Below are 18,252 nucleotides of genomic sequence, written 5' to 3'. Positions count from 1 at the left end.
AACTAATGGGGGAGATGACTCCATCTTCCCCCTTCTGAGGCAATCAGAAATAAATAACTGGCAGACCAAGTTAGGGTGCAGGGGAGGAAATGAGCCTAGAGAGAGATGTTTGCCCATTGTTTCAGCAGAGGCACCTGAACAGACGCTGAGAGTGAGGAACACTGTGGCAGCAACCAGATACAGCCTATTTCCAGGCTGAGAGGCAGAACACACTGTGAGCACATATCCAAAGATAGAGGTCCAAAAGCTACAACTTCTGGAGTCTCACCACTCATGGATCCTGGCTGCAACCACATAAATTGAAGAGCCAGTGCTGATCTTCAGGGGAAAGCTGTAAACCCCTGGGTGTGTCTGCAGGGAGGCACCTCAAGAATTTAATTTCATATTATCCCCGAGATAATTTGGTTTTTGTGCAATCTGAAGAAACTTACACCACGTTTTGAGTGTCTGGCTGACCCCCTTCATACAGCAGCAAAGAACCCCCACTTATATTTAGAAGCCTCTTCTAGGATTACATATCAAGATACGTGCACTGGGCTGTTTTGCAGAATGCAGCTGCCTTGTAAGAAGCCAAAGGTGCCAACATGATCCAGGAGCTGAGGCCAGCAATTTCAAGTTGCCATCTGTTTCTGCCTGTAATATGTGCAGGAAAGAAAAGGGAGCTGGACTTGAGGCATTAGTTGGTGCCTTCAGTGTGTGAGGACACTGTGTCCAAAAAGTGGAAGCCTGAGGCAGCTTTGCAGAAGGAAGACTCTGTTCATGCACCCAGGACACAGATGTTGAGTTGAATACATCTTACTGCTTCCCACCTCCCTCTGTTTCATCAAATAACATCATTCAGCACATATATCGTATAACATGGGTTTTTTCCTACCAAAAAAGGAGGGTCCAATGCAGAATAATGGACCAAATCCAAATCTAGATGTGTGACAATGAAGAACAGGTCAGAGATAATGGAATTTGTATACATGCCCCTCTAAATATGGAGCAGGCACAAATTCCTCAGTCAGACAGCTGCATTCTGCCTTCCACACCCACTGCTGGCACTAGGGCCTTGCTGATTTGGGCACTAAAATGTCATTTGTGCTCCCTGTGTTTGCTGCCTGCTTTGGGATGTCTCTGTCACACATCAGAACAATGTGGTTGTACAAGGACCTGATCTCTTTCCAGCACAAGCTGCACTTCCCAAACATGGTTGAAAATTTATGTAAACATAAATAAATGAAGAGAAACAATACCAATACATTAGTAAAGCAAAAATAAGATTACCTATGACACAGAAGCACTAAGGACATTAGAGGAATTGCTGCATTCTCTCCTCTCTGTCACATTAAGTGGTTTAATATAAAGCCTTTATTTTTATACCAATCAATAGCACTGTAAGGTACCAACATTTATCTTCAGAAGCACTGAAGGTACAATGGCTCAATTCTCAATTATATTAAGAGTGAGACTTCAAAGATATTTATAAGGAACAAGAAGCAAGTTAGATTTCCAGTATGGTTTTCAAAAGCTTCTGAACAAGTCGGGTGTCTAGCTCCTATTGATCTCAACCCTTGTCAGGCAGTTGAAATAATACTTCAAGTTGCCTATCCCTATCCTCTGGTGCCCACACAACTTTGGAAACCTCCTTTTGCTGTGATTCACTTCATTCTGAAACTGTCCAAGGGGCTAGAAAAAGGGATATTACTCTTTCCAGTAGAAGAGGCAACAAAACTTAGGAAAGACACTTCCCACATACCAGAATAGACATGAATTAAAAGTAATTTTATTCCACTTGTCAATGACATTTCTATCATATCTGATAATAAGGCAAGCTCCCACAAGACATATCAGACCATTAAAATAGTATTCAAAAACCAAAGAGGAGTTCACAGAACAGTCAATTCTTGGGATCATCAAAATCAGTGGCAAGATTCCCACGTGGACAAATCTGATCAGTGTAAATGTTTAATAAATCAGCTGACTTCACCAGAGTTTGTGACGTTTAATACTGCAGGAATTAAGGAGAGGTAATGCTTCACTGACTTCAATGAAAAACAGAATTTGGCAGGAAGGAAAGCGAAAAAGCACATTGAAAATATAATATCAAGGCACAAAAAATACATGCTACTTCCAGGCATATGCTTTAATAGGTAAAGGTTTCTGGGAGGATTTTTTTTCGCTTTTAATAGGCTGTTGAACTCCTGACAGATGATTCTTCTCTCACCTGCACCTGCAGAGCTCCCTGGATTCCTGGGCAGTTGCTCCAGGTTGATGTTGGTGCAGGGAGTGGAAGTTGGCACAGCTCTCTTGAAGGTGTGGTAACAAAGCAGAGCAGCAACTGCTGAGGATGCAGCCACGTCTTAATGCTCACCAGAGCTCACTCCTTTTAACATGGGATATTTGTGTGACAAAACAATCATATTCTGTGAAACAGCTAATAAACACAGCTGTCCCATGCACAAGGTATCAAGAAACTGCAGTAATTTAGAGGCCATCGATTCTGGAACCCGAGGCTGCTCACTGAGTAGTGTCTAAGGATCAGGAAGTGTGTCTGTAACTAGGCAGAGGTGCAGAAGTCTGTCCATCTCTAACTGCAGTGACACACAGTCATAGAGATGAGAGGATGAGCCAAACAAAACCCACATGAACAAAGCAGAACACAATGAAACGATGTGCCTTGCTAGAAGCACAACAACAAAGGGATGAAGGACATTTGTTGAAAAAGAAGATCTTTTGTCAGATAAAAAAATAGGAACTTTTTACATATGTGAGGTTTAAAGAGGAAAATATGATCAGTGCAAATTTAATGAGGGACAAGAGCTAAGTCAAGGGAGTGCAACAATGAAAGACAACAAAACAAAAATAAATCATTAAGAAAAACATGGATGCTATGGAACAAGAGTCTCTCTTAATAATCAAGTGATTGAAATCGGTCCCAGGTGTTTAAAAATCCAAGGTAAAGTTCTAAAAGCTGAGGATGACAAAAGAAAGCAGCTGCTGAGTCAGAGTGCGCCCACTGCATTGTAAAATCACAGAGCAGGATAAAATCACAAACCCATGGGGACAGTTGTGTCGTGTTGAGACTATTTTAAAGTAATGAAAAAATCCTTAATGGCCTGATCCAAAATCTGCCAGAAGTAACAGGAGTTCTTCTACTAGCTTCAGTGGGCTGTGCATCAGATCTTACACTGTGCACCTTAAACAGTCTGGATATGTTGGCTTTTTCTGGCTGGGGTCAGCCAGGGAACATCACAGATCCAGCATACATTCCATGGAAAAGAGAAAGAAAAGGGATTTTTTTTTAGGGCAAGATCTCATTATACATTAGGGTAAAAGAGAAAATGCTGCTTTATACTGAGATGTCTTATAAATAAATAATTTTGAAAACCTGGTCACGCCATGCTGATTAACTAACTGGGCTATCAGTTCATTCACCAGCAACATGCCTCTGCAGACTTAGAGGGTCAGAGCTAACAGTCTGGAATGGTTTCCATCTCTTCTTTTTCCCCCTCCAGAGGTTTACGTGTTGATATCATCCAAGTGCAGTCCTGGTCTTCAGATAGCATGCTGCAAGGACACAGAAATATGTGTGTTTAGAGGAGGAGAAGACAGAGAGTTTGCCCTGTGAGTTTAAATTATTAATTCTACAGATCTAATGGATACATTATGCCACATTAGTGGTACTTGTTCTCTTAACAAACATCCCTCTAGACTAGCAGCTCAATACAGTTTTGAGTCAAAGAGCTGAGTTTCTAATGGCATTGGTCATCTGTCAGTCTGAACTGAATTTTTAAACTTGGTTACCTGAATCAATGCAAATCAGGGCCTTCCATTCCAGGAAATGGGCTCTTACTGTGACAAAGATTCATGAGGTCAACAGCATCTCTGCTTCCTTGGACTGGTACATAAAGCAGTCAGACAAGAACAACCCTCCAGCAATGGAGAACTTGGTAAATCCCACAGTAACACACAACATGCTTTAAAAGGACTGGGAAACCTGTCCTGTGCATCTGCATTAGGAGAGCAAGGATCTGAGGAATTCCCTCAAATTCTTGTGTAGGGGAAAGCTCTCAGATAATACCCATGGATGCCCTGAAATATCCCTGGATTCTGAGGGATCTCCTCCATCAGGCAGATACATTCTAGCAGCTCCTCAAGGAGGGATTTGGGACCCAAGGCACTGCCCAGTAAATATATCCTGCAGACAGCATTAATGCCTTTGCTGACTGTCTCTTGGATGCTACTCATGGCTCCACTGGGTGGAACCCATTGTGGGAATATCTCCTCTGTGCACAGATGAAACAGCTCTTTCTGGACCAGAATTTTTCATGTGGTTTGCTAAGGAAGTCAGGCTGATGTAACCACCTTGTCTGTGCACCTGCACACTGTGCCACTGATCAGCCTCCCAGTTGAGGGAATACTTTGAGAGAGAGGTAGAGGACTTTAGGCTCCTATGTTTTCACAAATCCAGTAAAACAAGGTAAGGATCAAGGAAATCATCAATATGTGCCCTTACAATAGAAAAGCAGCAGTATGAGCTCCCTGGCTGGGTGGACACCAAGAATTAAAGAACAGGAATGCCCTGACTTCAGGCTTGGAGCTCTATCCCTTACTGGCAGGCCAGTCCCTGCAGCACAAGACCCTGACTTGTTTATTTTTATGGTAAGGTGCAGAGGACAGGATGGCCAGTGTAAAGATCTGGAGGTTGGCTGAGTAATCCCTGTCCTTGTGCTGGTCTTCAGCTTGTTCTGTCTCTGAAAGACAGGCAGTCACTGAGTGGAATTTCTGCAAAGGCTTCTGAGAGCTTCAGGAACAGGACAGCAGAGATACTAAAAATAACCTTGCACTCCTTTTCCTCCTGAAGAATTATTTCTAAGTCAGTGAGGAAACTGTGCGTGTACATCTGTCCCTGGTGCACAGTCTAAACAATTACTCCTTTCCCTTCTACCTGGAATTACCAATGCTGCATTACTGCACATGTGCTTGATTTAAAGTCCTTCTGATTCTGAGCAGTGCAAGCTGGTGCTTTCCTCACAGCCTGGCTGGCTCTGTGTTCCCTGGAAGCCATGCTGACAGGTGGCATTTCTGTGGCTTCCCTGGGGCCGAGTTCTAAATCAAGTGAGATTAAGGAAGGGGTCAGAAGTTCAGGCTCCTCTACGAAAGCATTGAAATATCCTAATGGTTTGCATAAAATTCCAAACTCACAGCGTTTTGCCTTCCTTCCTCAGAGCAAAACTGTTGCTGTCTCAGTCTACTGGAGTTTTTACTTCTCTCTAACACCTCTCACTCACCCTCCACATTTCTGCTCGGCTCACTCCTACTTGTCCAGACTGCAGAAGTCCACAAGAGAGGAGCACAGAAGATGTGGGCTGTATATTAAATGCTTTGTGGCTCAGCTGGGTGGCAAAACTCAAGTGAGCTCTAGTTCAGCCCTGAGCAGCACTGCTAAGTGTCACTCAGACACTAGAGGTGGTCTAGTAATGTGCTGTGAGGAGCTGAATATTGTTCTGAACTACTCACATGCCAGCATGAAGTAGAATATGACATGTTTAGATCCAGTTAAGAATTGGGTTTGGGATATCTAGGATCTCCTTCACTTAAGTAAGGAGGATCCAGCCCAGGCTCTTGTTTCCCTAAACCCTGCCAGCAGAACTCAAATGTAATCTGAGGGTGTCTCATGTCAGCAAAACCCAAACCAAAACAGAATTTGGAATCTGCTTCAAAAACGTTGAGGCTGCTCTGAAAACACAGATTGTAAATGACTTGAGAGCCCTCGCTGACTGACAAAATCACCACCTTTTGCTGAACAAAATGCCTAGAGGTGGGAAGGCTGACTCCAAGCCTGTGCAAGTCTGGGGAAAGGTTTCTGAGAGGAGCATGATGAGAACAGTGGCACTGGGTGGGAGCAAGCAGGGTATGGCACACACAGGCTGTGGCACACAGCCCTGCCCTGCTCCAGGTCACAGTGCTGTCCCCTCAGGGAAGGCAAATACATCCCATTTCTCACTGCAGTTCCTGATGGACAACATGCCTGAGGACAACATGCCTGAGGCAGGGCCAGACTGTGGTGACACAAATACCAGCTAAAGTTACATCTGAGCAAGCCCTGGAAATGTAACTCAGCTCTGGGGACTGGCAAGGCAGGGGCACAGGGGAAGCTGACAGGGGAGGCTGAAAGCAAATGGGGAAGAGTAAGAATAAATTTGGCCCAGTGTGGAATGAGGCACAGCCCTGATCTCACACACAGCACAGCTCTGCACTCAGAGCCCTCAGCAGGATGAGGGACATGCCACTTCACACTGATCAGGACACACAAGTTTTATTGCTGGGCTGTCAGCTCCAGTGATGCAAGTGATGGCTTCCCCTTGCCTACATTTAGGGGCATGGCTGCAGATCATAGATGGTTCCCAAGTGTTGGGTGGGCCCTGCTCCAGGATATAAATATGTATCACTACATATCTTAATATATGTTTGCTAAAGATAACATGCCAGTGTTTGAGACAAATGAGGCTCTCCAAGGCAGCAGGAGAAGCCCCAAGCTGCCTTAGCTCTGAGTAAATCTTCAGAATGAGAAGTCAAGGCTGTTTCTTCCCTGCAGTAGATGTGTAGGTGTTGGCTGCTGTTATTCCTGTGCTATCGTTGCTCTGTGACTGAACCAACCAAGGAAGGCACATGAGGACACTTGGAAGTGGGGGTTTGCTGAGAAGTGAAAGGGTCTTCCTCTTCCCAAGTCTGCCACTATCATTGGGGGTACATTTGGGAGTATTATTGGTGGTGTAAAATCATTGTTTGCTCAAAGCAGGAATTTCCTGCTCTTCCTCTCTCTGCAACTTCCACCATTTCTACCCTCAACACACCTGACTGGATATTCTTCTCCTGGCTGAGGCATGTGGAGTTGTTCTGAAGGAGGCTTCAGAGCCAGCTGAGCCTGACTCAAGTTTCTGTACCTATAAGAAAAGTTGTGTAACAATTGATAGAGATTCCCCCCTGCCAACCAGACTTGGATGTCTCACTTTTGTTGCTTCTCAGAGGCTTCATGTTGTGGAAGAGAACTTGAGTTCTCAGTACACTTTGCATCTTTGATGCTGGCAGCAGTATCTCCCCAAGGTAATGTGCAGTGAGATTTGTTATCCCTTGAAGACCAAAAAAAGCCACAAGGAATGTCAGCAGAAAGAACTGGGTACTGTGGTATCTGATTAATTTCAAGTGGATAAAGTATAGGAATTAATCTTGGAAGGGTCAAGCTTTTCCTGCATATTGCTGAAGTCCAACTTGCAGGAAAAATGCATGTGTAGGTCAGGGAAACATTAAATCTGTGCTTAATGGTGATCAAATAAATCTGCCATATTATTGTATCTAAGGCTATTTTGTGCTACCTTACTAATATTGAAACATAAATTAAAGTTAGCACAGAATTAATTTACCATCACTTCACTTCAGCAGAGGCAGAGTGGCTGTCAGTAAATAATCACGAGAAAGGCACAAATGGGTGTGAGGTCAGTGAATGGGGTGTGCAAAGCCATTCACAGCAGTGGAATGTCAGACTAAAACAATTTAGTATAAAGTAAAAACGTCCAAGAGTAAGGCAACAGAGGGGACTCAGGTAAGCATGGAGCGTGGAAAGACCAGCTGGGTGCTTCTGTTCACTCATTTTCACATCAAAAGATTGTTGTTGCCTAGAAGCTCTTTGGAGGGTGACAAGTGAGAGGGAGAAGGGGAGCAGTGAAGAGGCTGGAAGGACAGAGAGAAGAGTGAATCCAGTGAACCTGGACTCCTCACAAAAGTCATGGTGCCATTTGGCCAAGAAAGCTCTGTGGAAACTATGTACAGAAATTAATATCCCAGCAGTGTTCTGAGGGTTCCCAGGCACCTAGCTGCCTCTACCCAACAGAAAGTTTTCTCTTTAAAAAAAACTCCAGAACCAAAACCAATTTAAAAAGTCCTCATAGGAAAAACAAAGTTGTATTATACTGGTTTGCTGCTGCCTGGTCACTGTGAATGCTTCAGACCAGTGCTGTCTGCCACTCCTCACACTGCCTTTCCCTCCCCTACTTTGAAAGAACTGAGCTGCTCTCCTTGCCTGAGAAATGATGAGCAAGGTGGTGGAATTTACTGCTGCTGTCAATTACAAAACTTGGCACCCCCAGCCTGAAGGCCTTGGGTTTAAATCTGCCAGCGCTGAATGAGCTGAACACAAGCTGAACCAAGACTCTTGCTTGCAAAATGCACAGAAAATTAATGAATGCACAGGACACTTAGAGTCTGCAGCACCATCTAATAATGTCCCACAGAGCTGGACCCCCTGTCCAGTAACTTCCCTGCAGTTCAGTATGTTGTACTTCAATTTTTGTATGAAAATGCTGTACACGTTTAACCAGTTACTGCATTCCACTCCCCAGAGATGTCTTCATTTCAGTGGTAAATGGGGTGTTTTCTGTTTATAGCTTATGCATAAGTTTGTACAGTGCACTGAAATGCCCTCCAACCAAAGCAGCCAATAATAAATTCATTTAAATTGGTTATTTCAATGGGAAGTGCACAGTACTGTGGAGAAAAGAACACATTGTTGCACAACCTTAAGAAAGATTATTAATACCCTCAATTGCTTTTGTTCTCTTTTCCAGTAATCCATTTGGGTAACCCCAGAGATTCATTTGTTCATTTGTTTGTTTCTATTATTGCAGGTGTGGGAGGACAATAACACAGCATGGAGAGTGAAGGGCCTTACCCCACAGAGACATCAGTCAGAATGACATTTTTGATCACTTTTGATATAGTTCTGGTCACCTGTTTTACTGTCAAACAGTAGAGGAGTAATTGACTGTTGTCTCCTCCTTGCAGAGCTAAAAGATCGGTTGGCCAGACATGAGACTGAAAATTATCACCTGGGGAATCTGTTACCTGAAATTTAAAGGTCACTTGATCTGAAAGATGGTGAAGCTGAGGAGGAGAAAAACCAAAAAGCAACTGGCCAAAATTGGAAAAACATATTGGAGCTGCAAGAGTTTCTAGAAAACCACCTGCTGCTAAGACAGAGTCACTTGCGTTTAACCACAGTCAACAGAACTTTCTAAAGTGTAAAATACAATAAAATCCTTTTGGAAAGCATACATGCATCCCTGGATGGATAGAGAGAGGTGGTTTTGGCAGCCCTTAGTGCCTTGCTCTGGAGGCCTGCAGGGAGGGCTGTGAGAGCCCTTGCTCACCGTTGTGAAGTGAACCGCGCAGTAGATGCCGATGATGAAGAGGCCGATGATGATGGAGGCCACGGCCACCCAGAGCGCGTTGCGACCCAGCCGCTTGGAGCCTTCTATGTCCCCCTGGTTGTAACTGTTCAGAGCCTGCAGAGGGCAAACAGGGAATCACAGCTCTGCCCTTCAAACACAAACCTGTTGGCAGAGCAGCACAACAGCTCTGAACCCACAGAACAAATCAATGTCCACTGCCAAGGTAAGCAGGGAGTCCAATTTTCTGTCCCACTCATTTTCTGTTGGAATGTTGGGGGACACAAGACAGATCATTGACTTTGGACCTGGTTAAGATAAGAGATTTGATAACAGGATGCTTTGGCAAAAGCAAACTGAACTTTGAAAATTAGACCTGGATTGCAAGAAGATTAAATCAAACAGGTTTACCAGAAAAAGAAAATCCCATTAAACTCTGCAAGCAAGAGATGTTGTTATATGCATAAGTTTGTGTATGTGATTTTAACCTAATCATTGTAGTACACATTACCAGTCTCCCTGAAATAGTATATAAGTGTTTGTATCTCACAATAAAATTGGATTCTGATCACCAGTCTCCCCATCTCTCTCCACTGTCAACAATTTTCAGTACCTTTCATTGAGGCTACAGCTCTTTTTTTGTTTGTTTGTTTGTTTTCGTTTGTTTGTTTTGTTGTTTGGTTTTGGTTGTTTTTTGTTTTTTTTTTTTTTTGTTCAGTTGTGGGGCTTTATTTATATGATACACACCTGTCACCATCATATTTTCTGAAAAATCCCCTTGCCCAGGATTCTTCTCCTGGGAAGCTGAGAAGCCTCAGAGAAAAAAGAAAACAATATTATCTGATTTGCTTCTCCTGTGTTTTGGAGTGCTTTGGAATGTAGTTTGGAGATTGTTTATCCAATATGTGATTTGTTTTAACTTAATGGCCAATCACAGCCAGCTGTGTTGAGGCTCTGGAGAGAGTAATGAATTTTTCATTAGTATCTTCTAGCCTTCTCTAAGTATCCTGTCTCTATTCTTTAGTATAGCTTAATATAATAAATATAATATAATATAATAATAAATTAGCCTTCTAAGAACATGGAGTCAGATTCATCTTTCCTCCCAATGACATGGGACCCTGAAAATACCACACATACCAGCATAAAAGCTGTCAAACCAACATCCACCCACTTGCATAAACCAGTGGCTTTTATCTTTGGAAATAGTTTTGTAGTATATGGGAATTGTTAGTTGGCCACTTCACTAGCAGTGAGATAAATTCTTATGCTTTACAAGACTATAAGCATCAAAAAGAGCATAAACAGGCTGCAGTTTTAGAGAAAGTCTCAGCAAAACTTAAAAAAGCTTACTAATTACCTATTTTTCCAATATTTTACTTTTCCAAACAAAGTTTGAAGAATTAATAGGTAGTTTGCTAGTGGTGGGAAAAATACAAACCGAAGAAATATAGGTCATTTGAACAAAACATCTGAGTGCCATCCTCATGGGCTAGAAGTTGTGTTCCTTTGCATTTCTGGACGACACTGATAATTATTATCATATCCATCCTGAGGTATGCATCAGATATCCCCATATTATCTCAAGAGACTCGAGTTTCTCTCTACCCACCCATGACTTAGCAGATGCTTTACATTCATTACATGCTCAGATTGCAATGTGTGATAGGACCACTCTGATCCTCTAGGCTTTTGTGAGACAGACTATTGGATTTTCTGAATTAATTTTTGGTTTAACGAAACCATTTTAAAGGAAAAGATTCAGTGAACCACATGAAGTACTGTAGTACATGAGTCTAAACACAGTTTGTAGAATTTTTTTCCCAAGAATGAGATGCTATCAAAGCATTAAAAAGGGCATTATTCCTAAGAATTCTTTTGTAAAATCATGAGAGTTTGAGTTCATAAGCCATAACGCTGAGTCCAGATTTCTAGATCAGATTTCACTATTGAACTCAGCACGCTTCCTCAGGGAATCAGATTAGTCACAACATGGTTTTTAGTATCTTGTATATATTTCAGGAGGTATCAGAGAAATGGGAAGAGTAGGGGGAGAGATATGGGGACCTGATCAAATTAACTGCTCTCTGGACTGAAGAATTCAGATTGTCTCTAGAAGACTGTATGAGGTACCACCAAGTGCTATAATGAAAGTGCTTCAGCTATAAATCACTTTTTGCAGCAAACAGAACAACAGAGTGAAGAGCTGAGGCTGTGGAGGGCAGGAAAGGAATGAAGTTCAGAGCACACCAAGCACTGCTGTAGAGCCATTTCTCCCAAGCAGGAAAGCAATGAGGGGCATGATGTGTGTGCTGTGTCAATTAGTGAGCACACAGAGCTAATGGGCTGGGTGCACTCGTGGTGTCAGCACTGCAGGAGCATCAGCCCAGCCCAGCCAGTCCCAAAGCAACACAGCCTGCATTCCTAGAACTGCATCTCAAGGATAAGTGCAGGTACTTACTCTCTGGAGTCTACGAAAGGCTGAGATGCTGATGCACTCATGTCCTTAAAGAGAGCACTGATGCATTTCTTCCCTTCCAGGAAGCCCACATGCCTAAACATTTCTCTGGTTTGTGTCCCCAAAGAATATCACTAAAACCTCTGCTCTGCTGTCAGATTTCACTGAGGTTGGAAAGCACACAATGGGAAAGAGGGCAGATGTGGAAATGAGAGATGGACACGAGCACATGGTCAAACAGGACAGTGCCAGCCCTGATCCGGCTACAAAGGGGCTGGCACTGTCCTCTCACCAAAGCCACTCCACTGTCCCCAGCAGTTCTGGCTGCAGAAGAGCTTTCTCCAAGTACATTTGGAAAGGTCTTTAAAAGGATTATGAGGAGAAACACAGCTCAGCTTGGCCCTGAGCAGACTGACCTCCTCCTGTGTCTGCCAACAACCACCAATGCCACTGTGGCTGCAGGGAGAAACACAGAAAAGCACCACAGACACCCTGGCCCTGGACTTTGTGCCCACCTCTTATCAAAGCTCTCCCCTTGCATGGCATCTGCAGAGGGGTTCTGCAGACACCATCGACTCAGTTCCCCAGGCTTGTGGTCTCAAAAGTGAGACAGAGTTGTAAGCAAGACCTGACACCATCAGCTTGCAGTTCTGAGCCATTTTACTAATGTAGTTAGGAAGTCTGGAAAATGTCCATGTGATTTCTGCAGGTACTGCATAAATAATTCACCATGCAAACTTTAATAAATAATGTCATTTTAATATAAATCCACGATGAAGAGGAGGAAAACAACATTAATGATAAAGAATAGGATTTGGGAGAGTCAGGAAGGAGACCAAAGTTTCTCTATGAAGAGGTTTAAATTAAATGAATAACTTAGAAAGCATTCAATAAAAAAATAAGAGGTTTGAGGGAGTGGTTGGGGTCTGATGCAAAGCTTTTTGAAATTCATTACTTCCATCTACTTCAAAGGGCTCCTGGTCAAGCTTCCAGTTTTCAACATTAGACAGAGATAACATCAACTGTTAAAGCTTTAACTGTTACATCTATTTAATTCCAAAGGCTGGGCAATATATTGAGAACATGTTATCTGTATGAGGCATTTGGTCTGTCCAACATTTAAAACAAATTTCAGCCCTTTTCAACCTAACACCATATGATTTCTCAGGTTTCTGCTACCTCACTGGCTATGAAGTCATAATGTAAATTAAAGCCACAGTTCTGCAGCTGTTTGTTTACTTGAGTAATCTCAGTGACTTCACCAGGTTCACATACATCTATTTATAAAACATTCTCAGTTCAACAATAAAGTGACTTAACCTCATGTGAACAGAAATGTGCTGAATTAGCTATAAAATATTAATCCCTTTTCATGTGTATTTTCTGTTCCACACTCCCAGAGCACTGATCATGGCAAAAACATGAAAGAACACTGAGTTGCTTCAGAAATCTTCCTCTACAATTCTTACAGATCTGGGCAGACCAGACTGAGGTTCTCTGATCAGCATTTTCTAGGCTCTATAAGCCAGACTGGGTGAACCTTAATTGGCTGTGCCTGGAAAGGAGACACTGTCTAGTTCAGACCTAAGGAAGAACCAGGCCTGCTGACTCAGGGTGACTCCTCACTGTAGGAACAGCTCACAGGGAAACACAAAGGAGAGGGGGGACTTGGGGAGCAATTCAGAACAGGCAGGTGCTGAGCAGGACACGTGAAAGGGGAGTTGGCTCTGCAGGATGCTGGTGAGGAAAAACAAAAACCTAGCAGTTTGCAAAGGCAGGGCCATGCAAAAATGCCTTAACAGCAGCTGCTGAGCCCTGTTGTTTAATATTCCTGAATATTAAATATGTTGTTTAATATTCCTGAAGTGAGTACAGGCTGTCCCATATGGTGTTAGATATCCAGGTACCTACAAGCTACCTAACAAGGGTTGTATAAATAATAAACTCTGCAAGTAAACTTTCTAAATACAGAAACATTGGTCACTCTGCTGCTCACTGAGCTGGCCACAGCCAGCACACTGCACATGGCTTATGAGGATCCCAGTTAAAAGAGGTGGCTCCCTGAGAAAGCAAGGTCCATCCTTTCCTGTCCCCAAGGCTTCCACCACCCTCTAATTTGTTGTCTCTGCTTAGGGAAACCCATATAAAGACAAGGCATCTGAATCCAACAGCAACAAATGCAGACAAAGAACTTGTTACTATCAGAGGCAGATGAGCCAAGATTGTCACAGCTTGACCACATATGTTGTTTGAAGCATGGAAATGATTAAACAAAAATGTGTCAACAGCAAGAGGGAGTTTGGAGCAAAAATCAGCGAGAAATAGCTTTGGAGAGACTGTTTGGAGGTTGTTACAAATGTAAGGCCCTATGGAATTACAGAACTAGTCTGACATAGAGATCTCTGAAATGAAGACAGCTGAAGGGGGGTACTGAGAAGGGCCAACAAAACATGTTCAATTGTCAGACCTCAGTGCTGGCATTGAAAATATCTGATTCATTTCCCAGAGTTATTCCACAGCCTCCCTCTAGCTCTGACCCCATGAGCCAGACACAACCAGTCCACCCCAGCCAGGTCTCAGACACAGCTGGCAGCTCACTGAGAGCTCTTTGGGTTAATCACTGCAGACAAGGAGCCAAAGAGCTCAGTGACACAGTGCCCACACCAGAGAAATCTCCTGTGCCACAGAAGCCTCCTGACCTGGTACCTGCCCCCAAACTCTTGCCTGTGGGTACACTTGTATGCAAAGAATAGGGCAGAGCTGAGGGGGGTGACTGATGGCACAGCAGTGTGACACAGCTGCTCACAGTGACCCAGCTGCTGGAAGCAACAAGGAGCAGAACTGATGGCATCTGGGGCTGCACAAGGGTATTGAGAGCAGTGATCCTACAGCCAGGAGTCCTGGGGAAAACAGAACTCCATTTGCCAGAAATGCTGAGCAGTGCTCACCCTGCAGGTGGTCAGTGGCTTGTTGGAGGGGGGCTCTTGTAATGCCAATATGGCAAAACAGTGATGCCAATAGTGCCCTTTCTACCAGCTCTCCTCTGACCCCTGCCATGAGAAACAGACAGGTAAGGAGCAAGGAAAGTTATTATTGCAATAAGGAGAACTTGCAAAAGGTTTATTCTAAAAATAAAGGAGGTAAGATCTGTAACGGTGAGGTTTGAGCCTCCAAAGGTGAGAAAGGAGTGAGGAAACCAGCGCTGGAGTTGTAAATGGGGCAGCAGAAGAGACAGAAGAGACTGAAAACAAATCTGTCACTTATTTTGGGGGTGTGTTAGAGCCCAGACTCTACTTTTAGAGTGAAAACATTGTCTGAATTTAGAACAGTTAAGGAGGACATGACACAGGTACACAGGGTGCTGAACCATGCCCCCTCTAGAAGCCAACAGGACTTTTCCTTTTAGGTCCATTTTATGAAGTGGAAATTTGTAGAACATCCACTTGTGAGAGTCTTTAAATCTGACTCAAGGTCTCAGGTAAGCTCTGCAGACTGTAAAGGTGTCTTCTGTAAGAAAAGAATATAACCCACTCTTGTATCTCAGTGTTAACCCTTAGCAGCTCCAGCTGAGAAAGGGTGGGAGGGTGCAGATCCCAGCAGAAGTGGAAATAAAACCAGCCCAGGCTACAATGCAGAACCTGCAGCTGAGGATAATGCAGCAGTTACAGGTTGCAGCTTGGAAAGGCAGGGGGGTCAGGCTGTGGAAAAGAAATTGGACATGCTATTTTTATAGAAAAGGAGAGGTTTTAGGTAGGATGTGTTGAAACAGATGCTATTCCCAGACAGGGGAGGTCACTGGTCTGGTTTTTGTTTCCCCCTGTAAGGGAGTGAGCAGCTGAGACCCGCACAGGCTGTTCAGCATTCAGGAAGTGCTCTTCCCACCCTGGTTCCTTCAAATCCCCCGGTAACAGTTACTGATGCCTGACTCCAGAAGCCTGCATGAACTTCAACCAGGCTGTGGGTGGAGATTTCTCCATATGGGGTGCAAAAATCTTTAGAGGCCAAATTCTGTCCCTGACAGTTAACTTCTGTACAGCCCCAGCACCTTGATGAAAGCAGTGTCACAGGGAACAGACGCTCCCAGCCCCAGATCATCAGCTCTCATTACTTTATATAGCACCCTCAGTGTCCATGGGCAGAAAGGATGCTGAGTACCAGCAGAACAAAATCTTCCCAAAATAAGGGAAAAAGCATATTGTGTAGTTAAGGTAACAACAAAGAAGATAAACACAGAAGGAAGAAAATTAAAAAAAAAAAAGAAAAAAAAAAGAGAAGAAGACATCTAATACTTAACTACAAAGAAAAAAAAACCCCAACCAAACAAAAAAACCCCAAAAAACAAACAAACAAACAAAAAAACCAACCAAAACTTGAACAATGGCTTTGGAATAGTAGTTTTCAAACTTCAGCAATGTGATTTCTCATCAATCTCTATTTGTCACACTTTACAAAAGTGTGTTTTGGGATATTTTAGACATAGTTAGCTATTCTTATACTTAATTGCAAAAAGAAATAACTACATTTTTACTTACCTTCTCAGCTTGGCTGTCAGAGAAAAGGATGAAAATACACAACATGTTTTAAACCTTTTTCAGCTCCTAAACAACAGAAATACATTGCAGTGTTACTGATAACACCGATCACGTATATGACTAGAAAACTCTGGATCTGACTCTGCAACTTTTAACTCAGAGGAGGAGATTCTGTTCCAACAATCCTTTGGAAGTTAAGGGGATTGCTGGGTTATTGAGGACAAAGTGTATCAATTTCAGATTGTAGGAGTAAGGCTGTTGTCTCAGTGTGTTTGATACTCAATTTACACGGGCAATTGCCAACAACCTACAATCGTTATCATCATCTGTATTATTTAAACAAATAGAATCAAAGAGCCTGTTTACTGGAAAAAAGGCACTCCTATTATATTTGATTAACTAAAGCAGAAACCAAATCTGATTTCTGTTCTCCAGCTGACACTTTCACACAGATACTCCGTCCAGTTCAGCGTGCGGCTTAGTTGATGCAACAAACCCCGTTAACTGGAATAAACCCGCCACCTGACAGTGAAAACTTGTTGGAAACTGCCTTTCACTCCACGTTTTCCATCGCTGCTGGGATAGCTCGGTGGTCCCCCTGCCCGCGCCTGCTGATGCTCCCAGGCTCGCTGCCTCACCCGGTGTCCGCAGGCTCCCGGGACAAGCGGCTCCAAGGCGGCTGCTGCCCCTTTCCCTGCCGGGGCCGGCGGCGGCCGCTCGCAGCCCAAGCCGGAGGTGCTACTCACCATGACGGCGAACACGAAGGCGACGATGTTGACGGGATAGGCGGGACAGAAGCAGGAGAGGATGCTGAGGAGCAGGTAGTTCTTGGGCCGCGGCGGCGGCGGCTCGTCGGGCAGCTCATCCTCGATGTTGGTCTCGGGGCTGTTCTCCAGAGCCCGCTTGATGTCGGCGCCGGCGGGGAGCGCGGACATGGGGCTGCGGTGCGGCGGGCGGGCGGCGCGGAAAGCCCAGCGCTCCGGGCAGGCGGGACCGAGCGGCGCCGAGCCAAGGGAGCCGCCCCGGGACGGGGCCGGGCGGGGCGGGGGGGCTGCCGCGGGTCTCAGCGATCCCGGGGAGCGATGGGAAGAGCGCCCAGCCCGACGCCGCCCGCCGAGGCTCCCCCAGCGCCCCGGCCCCGCGGGGTCCCCGCGCTGCTCCCGCCCGGCCCCGGGAGCGCCCCCGGGCAGCAAAACCCGCGGCTGCTCCGGCCTTTAGGGAACTTCTGCAGCTCCCGCAGTTAAAGGACTTGAGCCGAGTTTGCACAACCCCCGGGAGAACTGCGCCGCGTTCTTAAACTCGCGTTTCCAAGTGTCCCAGCCGCTTCAGCAAGCGGGGTAAAGCCCGCAAAGCCATTTCCTCGCACCTGGACTGAATTTGCCATCTCAGCCTCTTGCTGAACTTAGCAAAAAGCATCGAAGAGCAGCAGAAACTAACGAATTTAAAACATTAAGGTCAATGTTTTAGCAAATCATTCTGTTATTACTTGAACATGACATCTGTAAGTGAAACCCACTATGGGGGATGCACGAAAGGGAGCAAGGAAATCAACATTATCTCTAAAACCTAACATACAGGGGGAAAAAACCCAAACGACCACAAGTAAATAAAGATCTATTTCCATAATGGTTTTCAAGTAGGAGGAGTGACATGGCAGCCTACACTGAGAAAGGAATAGGCTGTTTCTGCTATGTGGTCCTAGAAAAACCTTCACACCTGTATCAACAAAATAGAGACTTTTGGTCAGATGAAGGCTGAAGCTGAGATTTTGCTCTCACTGGCTCGTCCTGAGAGCATTTCATTAATTAAAGTTGAAAAAAATAGTAAGGTGTGCTTACAGCTTTATGAATGAGAGACTTTTATCCCCAGGTGTTTTGCAATTGACTTGAATGGAGTCGCCGTTTCCCTGTTCTGGATGTTATCCTACAAGATGTGACAGAGTAAAGACTTTTATAAGGAATAAAGGTGCAGTGTTTTCACTTTCATAGACATTAATCGTCTCTCAGCTGCATGCCTGGAATATAACACAGAGTGAGAATCTGCTGATCTATCA

General features: G+C 44.3%; 1 protein-coding gene across 1 annotated transcript; it reads right to left on the bottom strand.

Moving 5' to 3' along the window:
- Positions 1 to 1,746: 1,746 nt before the first annotated feature.
- TMEM233 (transmembrane protein 233) lies at positions 1,747 to 17,314 on the bottom strand. Its single transcript, XM_036393613.2, has 3 exons — positions 16,946 to 17,314; positions 9,192 to 9,326; positions 1,747 to 3,552 (listed from the first exon to the last, which is right to left on the bottom strand). Exons 1-3 carry the CDS (start codon positions 17,132 to 17,134, stop codon positions 3,541 to 3,543), a joined length of 336 nt encoding a protein of 111 aa, XP_036249506.1. The 5' UTR covers positions 17,135 to 17,314; the 3' UTR covers positions 1,747 to 3,540.
- Between the last annotated feature and the right edge of the window lie 938 nt (positions 17,315 to 18,252).

The sequence above is a fragment of the Molothrus ater genome, chromosome 18, assembly GCF_012460135.2.
Source record: "Molothrus ater isolate BHLD 08-10-18 breed brown headed cowbird chromosome 18, BPBGC_Mater_1.1, whole genome shotgun sequence".
In the NCBI taxonomy this organism is placed as follows: Eukaryota; Metazoa; Chordata; class Aves; order Passeriformes; family Icteridae; genus Molothrus; species Molothrus ater.
Note: the sequence above shows the minus strand (reverse complement) of the source record. Positions and strands in the feature narration are given on the sequence as shown.